This window comes from Anomalospiza imberbis, chromosome 23 (assembly GCF_031753505.1).
Source record: "Anomalospiza imberbis isolate Cuckoo-Finch-1a 21T00152 chromosome 23, ASM3175350v1, whole genome shotgun sequence".
In the NCBI taxonomy this organism is placed as follows: Eukaryota; Metazoa; Chordata; class Aves; order Passeriformes; family Viduidae; genus Anomalospiza; species Anomalospiza imberbis.
The window spans coordinates 2,494,200-2,512,625 of record NC_089703.1 but is presented as its reverse complement, the minus strand read 5'-3'; the positions used below and the strand labels follow the sequence as shown (position 1 = coordinate 2,512,625).

Genomic DNA, 18,426 nt, shown 5'->3' with positions numbered 1-18,426 from the left:
AGGGCCCACGCCAGAGCAGCTGCAGTGCTGGGTGCCAGCTCCAGCCACGGCCCCATCCCGACATTCCCTGCCGCAGGGAAGGGTCCTGCCCTCCCGGAGCTGGGGTTTATCCCAGGAGGACACAGCAGGAGCCACATCTCGCAGCTGCTCCCGCCGCCAGAGCCTCCCCGGGGATCCTGAGTGTTTCTCCAGCACCAGGTTTGACCTTCGCTTCCTTCCTCCGCCCACACCCTCTGTGCTCCAGCCGCCGCTGTCCGGCAGCCTCCGGCTTTCCAGAGACTTTGGATCAAGTCCTGCTTCCCCCCTTTCCCTGCCCCAGCGTTGTCGCACTGAGGGGGTGAAAATAAACCACATTTGTGATAGTGTTTCCCTGCGGCCGTGGATTAAGTGGTGAATTCCAAACTATTCCCAGTGAATCCTGTGTCAGAAACCCTCTGGAAGATTTGTCAGCATCTTCCTACTCCCACCCAGGGAGGGCCTTCCTTATTTTTGGGGTGTGAACCTCCCTTTGTAACGAATTCCCACTGGGCAGTGTGAGCGATCCCTAAACTTCAGTTTCCTGTGCAGAGAAGAGCTTGGGGTTCTCTTGTCAGGGCAAACTCTGAATTTCCTGTTTGCCAAGGATTTGGAGGTCTCTGCTGTTGGTGTGGGAGGATGGGGGTTCCCTCAATTCCCCCCAAAGGATTGGGATTTTGGGGCTTCCCTGAAGTTGAGCCTTTCTCTTTTTTTACCTTAGCAGGCTCCTTCTGCCACCCAGATTCAGTGGGAAGAGCGAAGGGAGGAAGCAGCACCCGAAGCAAGGACGAGGAGGATGAGGATGAGGAAGGCTTTACTAGGCTCTAGGGAGGGCTCAGGCCTTGCAGCTCCAGAGGGCGAAGGGGAAGACAATGTAGGACGTGGCCCAGGCCAGGCAATAAACCGCAGCCACCGCCGTCGGTGCCAGCAGGACAGCCACCACCCCTACGGAGCGGGAGAATCCTTGGGGGTCTGCTCTCCCTCCCCCATCACCGCCATCCCGAGAGGTTCATCCCCGTCCTTACCTCCAGCATAAACCAGTTTCTTCCAGAGCTGAGACTCCAGCACCCTGTCGTGGGGGTAGAAGCCGCAGTCGGCCATGAACAGGATCATGGCAGCCGCGGCGACGCGGAGCAGGGCCACGTGTCCCCCGGTGAGCAGGAAGGTGCTGGCCAGCAGCGCTGAGGCGTAGGGGCAGGGCAGCCCTCGGTAGGTGAAGGGGATCCCTGTGGGGTGTCAGGAGTTCAGTGTGGGGGGTACAGCCCCAAGCCCCCTGCCCCTAGGGGCTCATCTTACCGCTGGAGAAGAAGCAGAGGCGGGCAAAGACGGCCAGCACGTAGGCGAGGGTCAGCAGTCCCTCCAGCACACCCTGGGGCTGCAGCAACAGCGCCGTGCCCAGCCCGAACGTGGTGAAATCGGCGAAGTCATCCAGCTTGGCACCTGTGGGGGCAGCGAGGGGCAGGTGCCAGGTGGGCACTGGGCACAGGGGACACCCCTGGGGTCAGCCCTGGGCCGGGGGGACGCACTCACCCAGTGCCGAGCAGGCGTCGAGCTGCCGGGCCACGGCCCCGTCGGCCAGATCCAGCAGGAAGCCCAGGAGCAGCAGCCAGCAGGAGTACTGGTATTGCCTGGGGGGGAGCCCCACTTCTCAGCCCCTGTTCCCATCTTTTTCACCCCATTTCTCCTTTGTTTACCCCATCTACTGAGGGGGGAGGTAAGCCCAGCCCCCAGGTTGGCCACAGAGAGAGCAAAACTGGGGTGATCTCCAGTTTTCATCCTGTCTTTGCCCTATTTCCCCCTTTTTCCAGCAGAAGCAGCGTGATCCCCACTTTGCAACCTGCTTTTTCTTTTTAATTTATTTTTTTTTCCCCACCCTCCACTTGCTTTGGATGGAGGAGAGCCTGACCTCAGAGGCGGGCAATGGACGGAGCAGATCCAGGGTGACCCTCACTTCCCAGCTCTTTATCACCACATTTACATATTTTTTTCAGCCTATTTCTTCCTTTTTCATCACATTTCCCCCATTTTCCAGAAAAACTGGGGTGACCCCCACTCCTCAACCCTCTTTTTCCCTCCTTTTCAGCACATTTCCTCCATTTTCCCCCTTCATCTATTGATGATACAGAGGCCAAACATGAGGAGCCTTTGACCATGGAGAGAGCCAAACCACAGTGTCCCCCACTTTTCATCACCCTTTTCCCCCCTATTCCCCTGTTTTTCCAGCAAAACCAGGCTGGTCCTCACTTTTCTACGCAATTTTCACCCTATTTCCATCTTTCCTCCCCTCCCTTCCCCCCTTTTTCCAGCAAACCAGTGCAAACCACGCTTTTCTACCATCTTTGCCCTCCCATTTCCTTCTTTTTCCAGAAAAAACAGGGTGACCCCCACCTCTGTGCATATTTTTCACCACATTTCCTCTCCTTTTATCCCATTTCCCCCGTTTTTTCCCCACCTATTGAAGCTGCATAGGCTGGAGGGGAGCCTGGCCACCACCTTGGCCACAGGGAGAGCATAAACAGGGTTTATGTTCCCCCAGCCCCATTTTTCACCCCGTTTTTCCCAGTTTCCCCCACCTGTTGATGCTGCAGAGGATGGAGGAGAGCCCAGCCAGGAGGTTGGCCACGGAGAGCCCGTTGGCCGCGTTTTTCCGGAGGAATTCCAGTGCCCAGCCCCGTCCCGCTTGCTCACTCAGCACCAGCTTCTTGGTGGACTGGAAAATACCTACAACCCCCCACCGTGTTCCAACCAGGGAGGGGCTGCAGCCCCCCCAAAACATAGCAGGTTGGTGCAGGGGTTCCCCCTCCTCAAACCAAAATCCCCCAAAATCTGTTTAGGAAGCAGCAGGGGATTGATTTGTGCAAGCTCTGCTGCTGAGCTCCCCACCGGCGGCCAAAAATGGAATAAAAGAGGCCAAAAAAGCAAAGAAACGAATAAAAGAACAGTAAAATATAATAAAATAAAGACAAATTAAGCCAAACCCAAGCTTAGACTAAAAGCCAACCCCGGTTTAAGCTCTATGGATCTTATATACCTATCGGGCTAAGCTTTAGGGAAAGAATTTAAGGGTCCTGTCCTTTGCCCCCCGCCTTTGCCGTGTCCCAAAGCCAGGCAGATCCTTCATCTGAAAGAAAACAGGACGTCAGAGCAAGACAAACCCCCCGAGCCCCCTCAGAGCCCCCCCGAGCCGCTCCGGGCCGATGGCCGGAATGCCACCGGAGCAGCTCCCCAGGTGGGAAAGCCAGGAGGAGCCGCGGGAGAGCCGCGGTGTCGGGGCTCGGCGGCTCCGAGCGCCGCGGCGAGAGCGACCTTTGGACACCGCGCCCGGAGCCGCCGGCACGGGCTGAGCCGGGAAAATCCCCCCTGAGCCCCGCTCCTGCCTCTGCCGGAACCAGGCGTTTTTTGGGGAGCCTGAGGCCGTGCTGGGTGCTGCGCCCCACTTTTTGTCCCTTAATTTGGGGTGAGTTTGGGATATCCGAAAGCTAAATGTCGGGATTTGCCGTCCCTTCCCAGCGCCAGGCAGGATCGGGGCCCCGGGAATGTTCCGGAGCTGTGGCAGCACCGGATCCAGGCACCTGTGAGCGTCACAGCACCCGGGCACAGCCGGGGCTCCCGAACTCGCCCGTTCCTGGCGTTTCTCGCCCCAAAATCAAAGTGCCGGGATGGGAGGGAATTCCTTAGCCCTGCGCCGCGCCCGCTGCTTTTATCACTGCTTTGGGGGGAAAGCAAGGTGATTTTGGTTCTTCCCAGGTGTGTTACGAGGGGGTTGCGCCCCCAAGGTTATCTCATCCCCCCCCCCAAGGCGCAGGGAAAAGGGGTTTAGCCACAGGAAATGCAAAGTCAACCTATTTTTGGGGGGCAATGCATGTATTTTACAGTTTTCTGCTCCAATAACCCTAATTTTTCTACTAACCCCCGCCAAATGGTGACTTTTATGTATGGAGGAATGGAGGACACCTCGCAAAGGGGCCGAGTGGCATCCAGGTGACACTTACCGACCGGCGGTGACACCATCCACATGGCAGCGGCGGCTGTGGCAGCAGCGGCGGTGACGTCCCGGCGAGGGGAAACTGAGGCAGGGGCCGCTCCGTGGGGCTCCGCGCGGTGCCGCGTTATATAAGGAAAAGCCTCTCGGGCTGAGTCACCCGGCGGGGGTGGGTCCGGCCAGAGGCCACGGACACGGACACGGGGGGTTCGCAGGCGCTTGGCACCACCGGCGAGGGAGGAGCTGCCCCGGGGGGCCGGGGGACCATGCCAGGCTCGCGGTGCCCCTGCCAGCCTCCCAGCGCCCCTGCCAGCCTCCCAGTGCCCACGCCAGGCTCACAGCACCGGTGCCAGGCTTGCAGTGCTTGTGCCAACCCTGCAGCGCTGGTGCCAGGCTCGCAGCACCCGTGCCCAGCCACAGCACTGGTGCCAGGCTTGCAGCACCCACACCGTGCCTGCAAGAGCAGGACCAGGCTGGCAGCACCCAGGGTGCACTGATAGCACCTGTATCACACTCACAGCACAGGTGTCTCACTGATAACTCCTGTACAGGCTCATGGCACCCTTGTCGCTCTGGTAACACCTGGATCAGTCTTACAGCACCAATTCCAGGCTCATTCCTCACCTTCTCCAGGTATGGGCCACCCATGCCATGCTCACAGCACCTTTGCCAGCTTTGTAGCCCCTTCGGCAGGCTCGCACCACCCACACCCAGCTCATGGCACCCATCCCACACCCCCAGCACCCATCCCACACTCCAGCACCCATCCCACACTCATGGAACACATGCCAGGCTCTCAGAGCCCATCCCAGGATTGCACCATCCGTGCCAGGCTCACAGCACCCATATCCTGCTCACAACACCCTGGCAGGCTCACAGTACTCACACCATGCTTTGTATTGCCCACGCCAGGCTCACAGCGCCCATGCCAGTCTCACAGCACCCACCCCACACTCACAGCACCCACCCCACACCCACAGCATCCACTGCACACTCACAGCACACATTTCCCTCTCACAGTACCCATCCACACTCACAGCACCCATGCCAGGCTCACAGCACCCACCCCACACTCACAACACCCGTTTCTGTCTCACAGCACCCACCCCACACTCACAACACCCGTTTCTGTCTCACAGCACCCATCCCACGCTCACAGCACCCACCCCACACCCACAGCACCCACCGCACACTCACAGCATACATTTCTCTCTCACAGTACCCATCCACACTCACAGCACCCATGCCAGGCTCACAGCACCCACCCCACACTCACAACACCCGTTTCTGTCTCACAGCACCCATCCCACGCTCACAGCACCCATGCCAGGCTCACAGCACCCCTCCCTCTCTCATGGGACCTCTGCCAGGTGTGTACCACCTGTATTTGTGCCGTGCTTGTAGCACCCACGGCACCCTCACAGCATCCACACCAGTCCCATGACACCCACACGAGTCCCATGACACCCACACCAGTCCCAGAACCCCACACCAGCCCCCTGGCACTGCCACACTCCTGTCCCTGCACCCCACTGCCACCACAGGGTGATTGCACCCAAGACGTGTCACCACCCAGTGCCATCCCACCAACAATTCACACCAGTGGCACCAGGGGTACGGCTGATGCCCCCCACCCTCACCCCCTGTGCTGGGCTGGGTCACCTTTTCTGCCACCCTGGGCCTGTGCCAGGTGGCCCCAACTTGTGCAAGGGTGTCACAAGCTGGGGGAGCTCGGCCTCCCCCTCCCCTGGAGCAAAGGGCCAGCGATAGCGAGGGGCTGCCGGGGCAGGCGACGCCGGGGCCACCACCGGCAGAGCAAAGGTCCCCGAGGACACAGTGACAAGGGGCCCATAAAACTTATACAGCCCTGGTGCTGGAATTTTCCACCCAGATCCCAGCGGGAATTGGGGGGTGCTGCAGAACCCATGGCTGTGGGTCCCTGGGTGGGAGGAGGGCCCCGGGGTGCCCCGTTGGGGGGTCCCAGGGTGCTGGTCACGGCGAGGGCGCCGGTGAAAGGGCTCTTTGTTCGCTGGTCACGCGCTGGTGCCGGCGGTTGCGAAGCGACGGCCAGGCCAGGAGGGCCACGGGCATGGGCGTCCAGCCCTGGGGCACCCCAAGGGGGCTGTCCCGCAGCCTCGGGGGGGGCCAGCCCCGTGGGGGGACAGGACATCACTGGGTGCCCGTCACCGTGGCACTGGGGCCATCCCGGTGTCCTCAGGGCACCCAGAGCCACTGTGCCGACGTGTCTTGGGGTGCCTTTGGCAGCAGGGTGCCCATGCCCATGGCACGGGGCACTTTGGGGTGCTTGGCGTTGTGTCACCTCGGTGTCTGAGGCTACCCATCCCTCTGGCACCTGGGTACCCATCGCTATGGGATCTGGGTGTCTGAGGGTGCCATCTCCACGGCACCTGTGGGTGTCTGGGCACCTCGCAGTGTCTATCCCCACTGTGTCTGAGTATCTCTGGGTACCCATCCAGTGACACTGGAGTGTCTCTGGGTGTCCATCCCCATGACACTGGGCACATCGGGGTGCTCCCAGTACTATCAGCTGGTAATGGTGCAGCCCCTGCTGCCCCCAGACCCCTCCCCGGCACAGGGACACACTGGTGCCAGCAGTTGGTGGTTTATTTGTCCAATGCCAGGCCAGGGGGTCGATGACAAGGACACTGCCATGCTCAGTGGTCTCTCATGGTCTGGAAGGGAGAAGCTTCTAAGACAGGAGGACAGGATCCCAACACCCTGACACCCCAACACTCTGATAACCCAACACTCTGGCACCCCGTCACCTCCGCACTATGGCCTCCCAACGCCCCAAGAGCCTGGCACACCAGTGCCCAGCACCTCAGCACCCCAGCACCATGGCTCCCCAGAACCCAGAGCCCTGGTACCCCGTTGCCTTGACACGCCAATTCCCTGGTACCCCAGAACCCAGCACCCTGGTACCCCATCACCCCAGAGCTCTGGCAAACTTGTCCTGGCAGCCCAACAACCTGGCACCCCAGGGACCTGGTGCCATTGACTCCCCATTGTCCTGGCATCCCAGCAATTCGGGGTGCCCGGCCCAACCACCCCAGTGCTGTGGCACATCTGTGCCCTGGCACTTTGGCATCCCACTGCCCTGGCACCCAGCAGCCTGGTACCCTGGCACTTCAGCTTCCCAGCGCCCCAGAGCACTTTTTCCCTGGCACTGTGGCACTGACACCTGGTACCTCAGCACCATGGCCCCTGACAGTCCCATCCTCTGGTACCCCAGCATCAGAGCACCCCAGCACTCTGCACCCCAGCAACCTGGTACACAATACCCTGGTACCATGGCAGCCCTGCAGCCCAGCAGCCTGGCCCCTTTTCCCCCTGGTGCCCTGGAACCCCAGCACCCCAGAGCCCTGCTACCCCATTGCCCTGGCACCAAGCACCCTGATATGGCATCCCAATTCCCCAGCACCATGGTAGCCCTGGCATCCTGACACCATGACATCCCAGTTCTCTGGCACCCTTGCACCCTGACAACCCAGTATCCCATTCCCTGGCCCCCTGGCAGCCTGTGTCCACCTCTGCAATCCAGTCCTCGAAGGCGGACACGCGCGTGAACACGGTGGGTTTCTTGGCAGCATTGCAACCCAGGGCCGACACGAAGCTGGCAATGCCATGGACCTCCCAGGTGCCATCCTCAGCCTGGCAGTTCAGGGGTCCCCCGGAGTCGCCCTGAGGTGTGGGACGAGGCTGGGTCAGCACCACAGGGGGCCTGGGATGTGCCCCCCTCCCCATGGTGCAGTACCCACGTTGCATCCGGCCTTCTCGGCGCCGCCGGCGCAGATCATGGTTCGGCGGATGGCCAGGGCTCCCCACCAGTCGGGCTGGGTGCAGTGCTCATAGTCCACCACGGGCAGCTCTGCCTGCTGCAGCCGGTCCGGCAGCGACCCCCCAGCTGTGGGATCAGAGCACCCCGGGGTGTGCCTACGGCCCTTCATCCATCCAACATCCATCCAGCCATCCATCCAGCCATCCATCCATCCATCATCCATCCATCCATCCATCCATCCATCCCTCCATCCATCCATCATCCATCCATCCATCCATCCATCCATCCATCCATCCCTCCATCCATCCAGCCATCCATCCATCATCTATCCATCCATCCATCCAGCCATCCATCCATCCAACATCCATCCACCATCCATCCATCCAACATCCATCCACCCATCCATCCATCATCTATCCATCCATCCATCCAGCCATCCATCCATCCATCATCCATCCATCCATCCATCATCCATCCATTCATCCCTCCATCCATCCATCATCCATCCATCCATCCAACATCCATCCAACATCCATCCATCCAACATCCATCCACCCATCCATCCATCATCTATCCATCCATCCATCCCTCCATCCATCATCTATCCATCCATCCATCCATCCATCCAGCCAGCCAGCCATCCATCCATCCAACATCCATCCATCCATCCATCCATCATCTATCCATCCATCCATCCAGCCATCCATCCATCCATCCATCCACCCATCCATCCATCCATCCATCCCTCCATCCATCATCTATCCCTCCATGCATCCATCCATCCATCCATCCATCCAACATCCATCCATCATCCATCCACCCATCCATCCATCCATCCATCCATCCCTCCATCCATCCATCCATCCATTCATCCATCATCCATCCCTCCATCCCTCCTTCCACCTCCCCATTCATCTCCTCATCTGTTCCTCTATCCCTCCACCCAACCTTCCCTCCATCTCCCCATCCCATCCATCCCATCTATCAATCCCTGTATTCATCCCCTGTGCCCAACCAATTCTCATCCGCCCCTCATCCCCTCCCTCCATCTCCCCAACCATCCCCCATCCTTCCCTCCATCTCCCCAACCATCCCCCATCCTTCCCTCCATCTTCCCAACCATCTCCCCATCTATCCCTCCGTCCACCTCCCCAGCCATCGCTGGGTGTCCGCCCCTCGCTGCCCTCCCTCCCGCTGCCCGCACGCACTGGTGAGCCGTCCCCAGCCGCTGAGCACGCAGGGGTACCCGTCGGGCAGGATGGAGCCGGCGGGTGGCAGCCGCCCCACCTGCACCTCCGCCGAGAGCGTGGCCGGGCGCTGCAGCTTCATCAGGGCGATGTCATTGCTGCGCGGGGACACGGGTCAGAGGGGCGGCCGGGGGGGCACGGCATCCCCAGCCCCCCAGGGACCCCGCTCACCCGCAGGCCGCGCAGAAGCTGAGCCACTTGGGGTGCACGAAGATGTCGTCGGAGTTCACGGGGATGCGCTGCTCAGGGCCCTCCCCGGCGCTCATGTCGTACTCGCCCAGCACCACCTGGTACGTGCGGGATTTGCTGCCGGGAAAGGGGGGGGTCAGGGCGTGCGGCCCTCCCTCGGCATCCTCCTGCACCCGAGACCCTTTCATGCACCCTAACGCCCTGCCCTGCGCCCTAAATCCCTGCCCTGCACCACTCCATGCACCAAATCTGCACCCAAACCCACCTCTCTGCACCCTCAACCCCATCTCCTCTGCATACTGAACTTCTTCCTGCACCCAAAGCTCCCGCCCTGCACCCTGAACCCCCTCCCTGCACCTTCCCGTGCACCCACCCTGAGCCCAAACTCACCTCCCTGTCCTCTGAGCCCCCTCCCTGCGCCCATCCTGCACTGCACGTCATCCCTGCACCCACTTTGCACTTTTCACCCCATCCATGCACTCCTTCATGCATGTGGCAACCCCTCCCTGCACGGTGAATGCCCTCCCTGCTCCCAGAACTCCATCTTGCACTCAGGACACCCTCCCTGCACCCCACTGCACCCCTCCTGTATCCAGGACTCCCCTGTACCCCCATGAACCCTCTCCATGCACCCAGTCTTGCACTCCTGCATTCCCCTGCACCGCTCCTGCACCTCAGCACCCACCTGCACTCTCTCCATGTGCTGTCCCTGCACCCCCCTGCACCATCTGTGCACTGCAGCACCCATCCCTGCACCCCACATCCCCTCCTGCACCCATCCCTGCACCTTGCACTCCTCCTGCAGCCCTTCTGCCCTCCCTTCATCCCGAACTCCCACTACACCCCCTCTCCAACCTGCACCCTTCCCTGCACCCCTCCTGCACTGACCCCTCCATGCACTCCTCCATGCACCCCTCCCTGCACTCTGGCGCCCTTCTGCACCCTTCCTGCACCATCCCTGCAGCCCACACCCACCCCTGTATCCAACACCCACTTCTGCACCCCAACACCCATCTCTGCAGCCCGCCTGCAGCTCTCCGCACTCCTCCCCGCACCGCAGCCCCCATGGCCGCAGCCCCCGGGCCGGTGGCCTCACGAGATGCAGTGCGCGGCCGTCATCACCCAGTTGGCGGCGATCAAGGTGCCCCCGCAGGTGTGGCGGAAGGTGCCGTTCCACTCGTACTGCAGCGAGATCTGGGGGGGAGACACCGCTGGGTGCCACCGTCCTCCCACGCGGGTGCCACTGCCCGTCGCCCCGTCCCCCTGTCCCCTCACCTGCCAGGGCCAGCTGTAGGGCTCCGCATCTTGCCCATTGACCACCCGAGAGTCCGGCAGTACCGCGGCGTGAACACCTGCAGGACACGGCACCGTCACCCAGCGGGCACCCACCCGAGCCTGGGGACACCGAGGGGCTCAGGGGACACCTCACCGCCGGCCACCAGCAGCAGGACGAGGCTCAGCATCGCAGCCATGGCTCAAGTGTGGCTGTCCCGGGCACCTGCCGGCTTTAAATCCCCGCCGGTATTGGGAGCCCCCAAGGGCACCCCTGGGAATGAGCACCCGGTGCCCAGCTGGGTCTTGGGGAGGGGTTAAACATTAACCTTGGCTTTGGGGGGACGTGGCACTGGCACCCGGCCAGTGGGGACCCTAAAGATCCCAAACCCCCTGTCCCTGCTGCTGCTACTGCCTCTGTACCCCCTGGGTACCCCCAGAGTGCCCCATGTCCACCCCAGGCCTCTGGTCCCCCAGTGCCCCCCACAGTCCCTCTAACTGCTCCCGTGCCCCCCTTAGCCCCGATGACCCACGCCCCCTGCCCCACATAGTCCCCAAGCCTTTCTGAGACCCCCATAACCCCCACAGTCACCTCCGTGCCTCCCAGAGCCCCTACAACCTCCTTGTACCCTCACAGTCACTATAACCACCCCGTGCCCCCCACAGTCCCCCTATTCCCTGTGCCCCTGGTGGCCCCCTCAGGCCCCTCTGGCCCTCATACATCAATCCCCACCCCCTGGGCCCTAGAGCTTCCAAGCCCCTACAACCACCCCTGTCCCCCCATATTCCCTGTGCCTTTGGTGTGCCCACATGGCTCCTATAGCCTTCATGGGCTCAGTGCCCCATATATCCTCCCCTGCTGGACCCCCAGAGCCCCTACAACCATCCCAGGTGCCCTCCATAGTCCCCATATGGCCCCTATGGCCCCTATAGCCCCCATGGACTGTATGGCCCCATACATCCCTCCTCCCAGACCCCACAGCACTTCCAACTACCCCTGTGCCCCCACAGCCCCCCAATCACCTCTGCTGCTCCCATAGCCCCTTCCAACCAGCCTTGTGTCCCCCATATCGCCCATGTTCCCATACAGCCCCTATGGCCCCCACACACACCCCCTCCCAGAGCCCATGGTCCCTGTGCCCCCCACATACCCTGTGCCCCTAGTAGCCCACTCTGATCCCCCTGGCCCTCATATACAGCCCCATCCCAGAACCCATAGCCCTTACAATCACCCTCTAGACCCTTTAAACCCCTGTGCCCCCATAGCCCCCCTATATCTGCCATGCTTCTTGTGTTCCCCAAATACTCCCTATACTCTCCTGTGCCCCAGTAACTCCCACAGCCTCCTGCACCCCTATAGGCCCCCCCATATCACTTTATGTCCCTGGTGTCCCCCATAGACCCTATAAACCTCAGTGTCCCCATAGCCCCTTGCCCCTGGTACCCCCATAACCCCTATAGCCCCCCCTGTGCCCCTATAGTGCCCTCTCCACAGCCCTGGTACCCCCATAGCTCCCCACTATGCCCCTTCATAGTTCCTATAATTCCCCCATAGCCACACTCCCTGGTACTCCCAGAGCCCTATAACCCCCCCCCCCCCACCATATCCCCCATTGCTCCCAAACTTCCTCACGTGCCCGGAGGGCTGTGGGGTCCCCACGCACCCCAGAACCGTGGAAGTCCCCACAGGAGTCTTCCATGCCCCTCCAGTGTCCCCACGCACTCCCATGACCCTGTAGACGTTCCTAGAGGTGACCCCTGTGTCCCCATAAAAGTTCCCAGGGGTGTCCCAAGGTGTTCCCATGTCCCTGTAAAAGTTCCCAGGGGTGACCCCCATGTCGCCCCGTGTCGCCATAACACTTCCTGCAGGTGCTCCACAGTGTCCCCACGCACGCCCGTGGCATCCTGCAACTGTCCAGCGGTGTCCCCTGTGTCCCCACACACCCCTGTGTCCCCGTAAATGTTCCTACAGGTGCTCCATGCTGTCCTGCACCCCATGTCCCTGTAAAAGTTCCCAGGGGTGTCCCCACGCACCCCTTGTCCCCATAAAAGTTCCCAGAGGTGCACCCCCATTCTCTCCCCACACCTGTGTTCCCATAAAGTGCCCAGGAGTGTCCCACGGTGTCCCCACGCAGCCCCGTGTCCCTGTGCAAATTCCCACAGCTGCCCCATGGTGTCCCCACGCACCTCCACGTCCCAGGAGAAGTTCCCAGAGTGTCCCACGGTGCTCCCATGCACCCACGTGTCCCAGTATAGGTTTCCAGAGGCGACCCGTGTACCCCCATGTCCCCACGCAGCCTGAAAGTTCCCAGGGGTGTCCCCCCATGTCCCCACACCCCCCGCCGTGTCCCAGTTTAAGTTCTCAGAGTTGCCCCCTCCGTGTCCCTGCAAAAGTTTCCAGGGCTGTCCCCCATACCCCCGCACCCCAGTGCAAGTTCCCAGGGGTGTCCCAAGGTGTCCCGGCACCCCCGGGCGTCCCCCTGTGTCCCCCTGGTGTCCCTGCAGGAGTTCCCAGGGGTGTCACCCTATGTCCTCACGCACCCCGCGCCCCAACATAAATTCTCAGTTTCTCCCCGCGTCCCCCCGCAACTTCGCCTCCCTGTGAACGTTCCCAGGGGTGTCCCCTGTGTCCCAGCGCAAGACCCCAGAGCTGTCCCGCGTTGTCCCCGCGCCCCTCCGTGTTCCCCGTGCCCTCCCGTGTCCCTGCAAATGTTCCCGGGGGTGCCCTCCCCGTGTCCCCTCCGTGTCCCTGCAGAAGTTCCCAGGGGTGTCCCACGTGTGTCCGTGTCCCTGTACAAGTTCCCAGGGGTGTCCCCTCGTGTCCCTGCGCCCCCGTGCCCCCCCGTGTCCCAGTGCCAGTTCCCAGGGGTGTCCCCTCGTGTCCCTGCGCCCCCGTGCCCCCCCGTGTCCCAGTGCCAGTTCCCAGGGGTGTCCCCTCGTGTCCCTGCGCCCCCGTGCCCCCCCGTGTCCCAGTGCCAGTTCCCAGGGCTGTCCCGCGGTGTCCCCACGGCCCCGCGTGTCCCCGCTGACGCTGCCCCGTGTCCCCGTGTCCCAGTGCCAGTTCCCAGGGGTGTCCCCGTGTCCCGGCGCCCGCTCCCGGCGCTGTCCCGCCGTGTCCCCGTGGCCGCCCCGCCGTGTCCCCCGCGGGCGCGCGCGGCGCGGCCCCGCCCCGCGGACCGGGGGGGTCGGGGGGGGGGCGGGGCGGCCCCGGGGCGGCGGCGCGGCCGGAGCGGAGCGGAGCGAGCGGAGCGATCTCGGCGGGGCCGCAGCGGCGATGGGGCGGCGGGGCCCGGCGGCGCTGGGGACCCTCCTGCTGCTGGGGACCCTCCTGGGGGTGAGTGCGGCCGGCGGCCCGGCAGCGCGGGGGGCTGGCGTCCCCTCGCCGAGCTGGGAGGTCCCGGAAAGGAGTTGGGGGGCCCGGAGTTGGGGTCCCGCGAAGGAGTTGGGGACCTCTAAAGGATTTGGGGTACCTGAAAGGAGCTGGGGTCTCTGCCCGCGGATTTGGGGTCTCTTAAAGGAGCTGAGGTCCCTTGCAGGAGTTGGAGTCCCCCCACGGAGCTGGGATCCCCGAAAGGAGTCAGGGTCCCGGAGGTGGAATTCCTTGGAGGAGTTGGGGTCCCCTACAGGAGTTAGGGTCCCCGGAGCGGGAATTCCATAGAACAGTTGTGAGCCCCCTGTGCTTTTGGGATCCCTGATACCTTAAAGTACTTGGGGCCCTTAAAGGAGTTGGGGTCCCCACACGATTTTGGGATCCCCTAAAGGATTTGGGTACCACGCAGCTGGGGTCCCCTGAAGGAGTTGGGGTCCCCTAGGCGAGTTAGCACACCCTCCCTGGAGTTGGGGATCCTTCTAGGAGTTGGGGTCCCCCACGGAGTTTGTGTCTCTTGAAGGATTTGAGGATCCTTGTTATCACGGAATTGGGGTCCCCCAGGACACCAAGGAGATGTGGGGGTCCCTATTCCTTAAGGGATTGGGGGTCCCCCCTGTACCAGGGGATTTCTGGCACCCTGCCCCCCTCTCTAAGGGACTGGGGGTCCCCCCCTGTACCAGAGCCACGTGGAGACCCCAGAGCCCACCCTGTCCCATCTGGGAATTGCAGTGTCCCCCCAAAGGAGAGGTGGGGTCCCTCTCCCCATGCCCTGTCCCATCTGGGAATGGGGTGCATGGGGACTCCCTGCCTGTCCTCTATGGGGCTTGAGGTCCCCCAGGGACTTGGGGGTACATGGGGGCACCCATCCCTGTACCCCTGGGGTCCCCATGGCCCCTGTGTGAGAGCCCCAGTCGGGGGGGGTTTCCATCACCCCACCCTGTTCCTTCAGGGAATTGGGGTCCCCCGTGACCCCAGAGAGGGGTTGGTTCCCATCACCCCATAAAGCCACTCATGGTGGTCCAGCCCCCCCCCCCTCGCCCCCAGACCCTGCCATGGGTGAGGGTCACTTATAGGGGCACTTAAATCCTGCTTTTGGGGTGCCCCCCCACCCCGTCCGTGCCCTCACCCCATCCCCCGCCCCAGCTAAATTTAAAAGGGTGATGGTGGCGCCGGTCACCCTAAAAATAACCGTCCCAAAATACCCCCCCGGGGGGGGGGCGCTGCGTCGGGGGGTGCCCCTGGGGGGGTCCCCACCCTGCTGGGGGCAGTGGGGCAGGGGGTGACACCTCTGGGTACCCCCCGGCGGGGTGCAGGGGGGTTTGCGCCGTGGGGCTGCGCACTCCCGATTTCCGGGGGGGTCCCCCAGTGGGGTGCGGGGGGGACGGCGAGGTGGAGGGGCAGGGGGTGGTTTGGGGTTGGGCGGGTGCCCGGGGTGGAGAACAGAGGGGGCCTTGTGCTCGGGGCCCTGCTGGCAGCGCGGCCCCCCCCCGCTGTCCGTGGGGCTCCCACCCACGTCCGGGGGGGCTGGCGGGGACAAAGGGGGGGGGATCCCCGCTTTACAATCCCCCACCCCCCCATTCTGCTGAGGCACATGGGGGGATTTGGGGACCGAGCACCCCAATAACCCCCCTGGCCGGGATGCTGGGCCGTACATCCCCCTACAAACACGGGGCGGTTGGGGGGGGGGGGATTCCCACGCGGCCCACGGAGGGGTTTGGCGTAGGGTGGGGCACGGGGGTGCCACCCCCAAGGGCTGCGAAGAGTTAATTTGGTGGGGGGGAAGGGGAGGGCGAAGCAGGAATGTGCGATAAGATCACCCTGCCCGGGGGGAAGGGCTGGGGAAGGGGGGGACACCCCACGCACACCTCCCGCGCTCCTGCACACTCGTGTGCCCGGGGCACGCATGGAGGGGGGCACGGCCACGGCCGCTTTGGGGGGGCCCGCGCTGCTGGGGAGGCTCCTGTCACACCTGGGGGCACGTGGGGGCATTTGGGGACACCTAGGGGCATTTGGGGCTACCTGGGGGCATTTGGGGCCACCCGGGAGTACTCGAGGGCACTCGGGGACCCTCCGGGCCCTCAGCGCACATGGCCTCTTGCCTTCGGCTCTTTCCCATCGCCAAAGATGGCCCGGCTGGGATGAGGGGGAGGAGGAGGAAGGCGGGGAGGAAGGTCAGCTCAGACGCTGGGTCCTTGCCAGGACTCCTGGGTTTCCCCCTCGCCGTGAAAGCCCGACACTCCCCCAAAAAGTTTTGTTATCCCACCAAAAAAACCCACTTCCCCAAAAATTGCCCCCCAAAAAAATCTGTGTATGCCCCCCAAGAAAAACCCATCTCCACCCCTATATCCATGTCCCCCCCAAACCTTTCCCCCCCCAAAAAAACCCATATCCCTTCCCCCAAAAATCCATTTTCCCCCCCAAAACCCATCAACCCCCCACAACTCATCTCCACTCTCCAAAACCCATCTCCCTCCCCAAAAACCCATCACCCCCCCCACCAATCTCCCCCCAGGAGATCACCCCCCCAAAAACAAAGTCTCCCCTCCAAAGCCCATTTACCCCAAAACCGCCGGGATCGGCCCCCCCAGTCCGAGTCCTTTCGGGATAAATTAGGCAATGCCAACAGGGAGGAATGCAGGGGGGGAGGGCAGCCACATATTTGGGGCCCCCCTGCCTGCCCGGCTGTGGCTCTGACCCCGCAGCTGTTTCACCCCCAAATCCCGGGGGCGGCTGGGTTGGGGGGGGGGGAGGGGGAGAGCAGCTGCCTCTGTCCCCCCCCCGGGACCAGCATCCCACCAGCTGTGCTGGCAGCCCCCCCAAATCCCGCGGTGACCCCCATCCCCCCAAACTGGAGGTGGCTCAGTCCTTGGGGACCCCCGGGTGGGGGGAGGAGGGTTTTTTCATGGGGGAAACACCTTTTAGCATGACCTTGGGGGAACAATAAGCCGGGGGGGGACTGCTATTAATAAACCCCCCCCCCCCGGTTATTATTCTTGTGCTGCGTCACCTCCTCTTCCTCACCCGGATGAATTAACCGGGGGGGGCACATCCAGATTTGGGGGCCACTTCAAGATTTGAGGAGCCACATCCAGATTTTAGCGAGGGAACATCCAAACTGGCGGGAGCAGATACTCAGATTAGCAGGGGACACGCCAATAAAGGGGGTTTGAGGTGTTCCCCCAGTTTGGGGTGCAGTTTGGAAGCGGGAGCTGGGCAGGGTTGTGCTTCCTCAACCTCCTCTTCCTCGCCCCCCTTCCCCCAACTTTTCCCCAGGGTGCGGGGCAGGATTTGGGCCGGGGAGTGGAAAATGTGAGCGGCGGCGGGGCCGTGGCGTCCGGCCGGGCGCGGTGCCCCGGCGGCAGCGGGGGGGACCCGGGTGTCCGGGGGGGCCCCGGCGTCCGGGGGTGCGGGGCCGCGGCGCGGATAGGCTTCCGGTAACCGGAGCGGGGGATTGTCCCCGACCCTGCGCGGACACCACCGGACACCCGACACGGAGCTGCCCTTCCTCCGGCCGGGCTGGGGCTGCGGCGCCGGGGCTGAGCACCCACGGGCTCCGTGCGCGAGCAGGGGGCGATTCCAGGGCACCCAGGGGCTGGCACCCACGCCCACGGGCTCCGTGCGTGAGCAGGGGGCAATTCCAGGGCACCCAGGGGCTGAGCACCCACGGGCTCCGTGCTCGAGCAGGGGGCGATTCCAGGGCACCCAGGGGCTGGCACCCACGGGCTCCGTGCGCGAGCAGGGGGCGATTCCAGGGCACCCAGGGGCTGAGCACCCACGGGCTCCGTGCTCGAGCAGGGGGCGATTCCAGGGCACCCAGGGGCTGGCACCCACGGGCTCCGTGTGCGAGCAGGGGGCAATTCCAGGGCACCCAGGGGCTGGCACCCACGGGCTCGGTGTGCAAGCAGGGGGCGATTCCAGGGCACCCAGGGGCTGGCACCCACGGGCTCGGTGCACGAGTGAGGGGGCAATTCCAGGGCACCCAGGGGCTGGCACCCACGGGCTCGGTGCACGAGTGAGGGACACAGTGGCAGAGCCCCCGCGCACCCGGTGCGTGTGCGCGGCTGCGGGGGCTGAGCAGTCGGGGGACAATGGCAGAGCACCCACACGCGGCGGGGTACACTTGTGGGGATGTGGGGCAGAGAACCCACACGCTCACACGCTCAGAGCACATCTGGGGAGCAGCAGAACCCCCCCAAGCACACACGGCCTCGTGCCTCAGTTTCCCCATTGCATGGGGAACCTGACACCCACGAAGGGCCTCCCCAGCCAGACCCCTTGGGGTGTTGGGTCCTCCCACCCGTGTGGCCGCGTGCCCGGTGTGCCCCCCTGTGTCCCCCCCCTTGTCCCCCCGTGTTCCCCCCGTGTCCCGTCCCCCCCAGCGCCCGCCTAATCCCCCGGCGCTTGTTTGCACAGCAAACTGCTGCTGCGACGGATTCCTGCCGGGGCCGGGGCGGGGGCACCCGCGGCGCCGCACACGCGTGTGCCCGGACCCGCGGGCACCGGGGCGCACCCGGCGGGGGCACACGCGCGGGTGTGCGGCGGTGCCGGTGTT

The 18,426-nt window shown here is 63.4% G+C and overlaps 3 protein-coding genes across 4 annotated transcripts in view; 1 reads left to right on the top strand and 2 right to left on the bottom strand.

Moving 5' to 3' along the window:
- Positions 1-812: 812 nt before the first annotated feature.
- On the bottom strand, positions 813-4,333 carry TMEM269 (transmembrane protein 269). 2 transcript variants are annotated; one of them, XM_068171468.1, is made up of 7 exons: positions 4,008-4,333; positions 3,095-3,136; positions 2,589-2,736; positions 1,546-1,643; positions 1,312-1,455; positions 1,041-1,241; positions 813-960 (listed from the first exon to the last, which is right to left on the bottom strand). In XM_068171468.1, the coding sequence occupies exons 1-7, from the start codon at positions 4,030-4,032 to the stop codon at positions 851-853; spliced, it is 768 nt and encodes a 255-aa protein (XP_068027569.1). In that variant the 5' UTR covers positions 4,033-4,333; the 3' UTR covers positions 813-850. The 2 variants fall into 2 exon arrangements, with proteins under 2 accessions (XP_068027569.1, XP_068027568.1); XM_068171467.1 differs by lacking the exon at positions 3,095-3,136 and having other exon boundaries at positions 4,008-4,288.
- Positions 4,334-6,618: 2,285 nt separating this feature from the next.
- Positions 6,619-10,955, bottom strand: CELA3B (chymotrypsin like elastase 3B). Its single transcript, XM_068171426.1, has 8 exons — positions 10,662-10,955; positions 10,508-10,584; positions 10,329-10,426; positions 9,215-9,349; positions 9,005-9,141; positions 7,777-7,922; positions 7,547-7,699; positions 6,619-6,690 (listed from the first exon to the last, which is right to left on the bottom strand). The coding sequence occupies exons 1-8, from the start codon at positions 10,702-10,704 to the stop codon at positions 6,673-6,675; spliced, it is 807 nt and encodes a 268-aa protein (XP_068027527.1). The 5' UTR covers positions 10,705-10,955; the 3' UTR covers positions 6,619-6,672.
- Positions 10,956-13,719: 2,764 nt separating this feature from the next.
- Positions 13,720-18,426, top strand: part of HSPG2 (heparan sulfate proteoglycan 2) — a 45,998-nt gene continuing 41,291 nt past the window's right edge. Inside the window, exon 1 of the mRNA XM_068171850.1 lies at positions 13,720-13,838. Within this exon, the coding sequence (XP_068027951.1) occupies positions 13,779-13,838 (60 nt within the window). The 5' untranslated portion in view covers positions 13,720-13,778. The remainder of the gene's footprint in view (positions 13,839-18,426) is intronic.

Coding starts and splice junctions, on each gene's coding strand:
- TMEM269 (XM_068171468.1), bottom strand. CDS start 4,032: ATGTGGATGGTGTCACCGCCGGTCG. Junction 1,456..1,545: donor CGACGCCTGCTCGGCACTGG/GTGAGTGCGTCC, acceptor CTGCCCCCACAG/GTGCCAAGCTGGATGACTTC. Junction 961..1,040: donor GAAACTGGTTTATGCTGGAG/GTAAGGACGGGG, acceptor CCCGCTCCGTAG/GGGTGGTGGCTGTCCTGCTG.
- CELA3B (XM_068171426.1), bottom strand. CDS start 10,704: ATGGCTGCGATGCTGAGCCTCGTCCTGCTGCTGGTGGCCGGCG. Junction 10,585..10,661: donor CCTGCTGCTGGTGGCCGGCG/GTGAGGTGTCCC, acceptor CGTGTCCTGCAG/GTGTTCACGCCGCGGTACTG. Junction 9,350..10,328: donor ACGGCCGCGCACTGCATCTC/GTGAGGCCACCG, acceptor CTTTCCCGGCAG/CAAATCCCGCACGTACCAGG.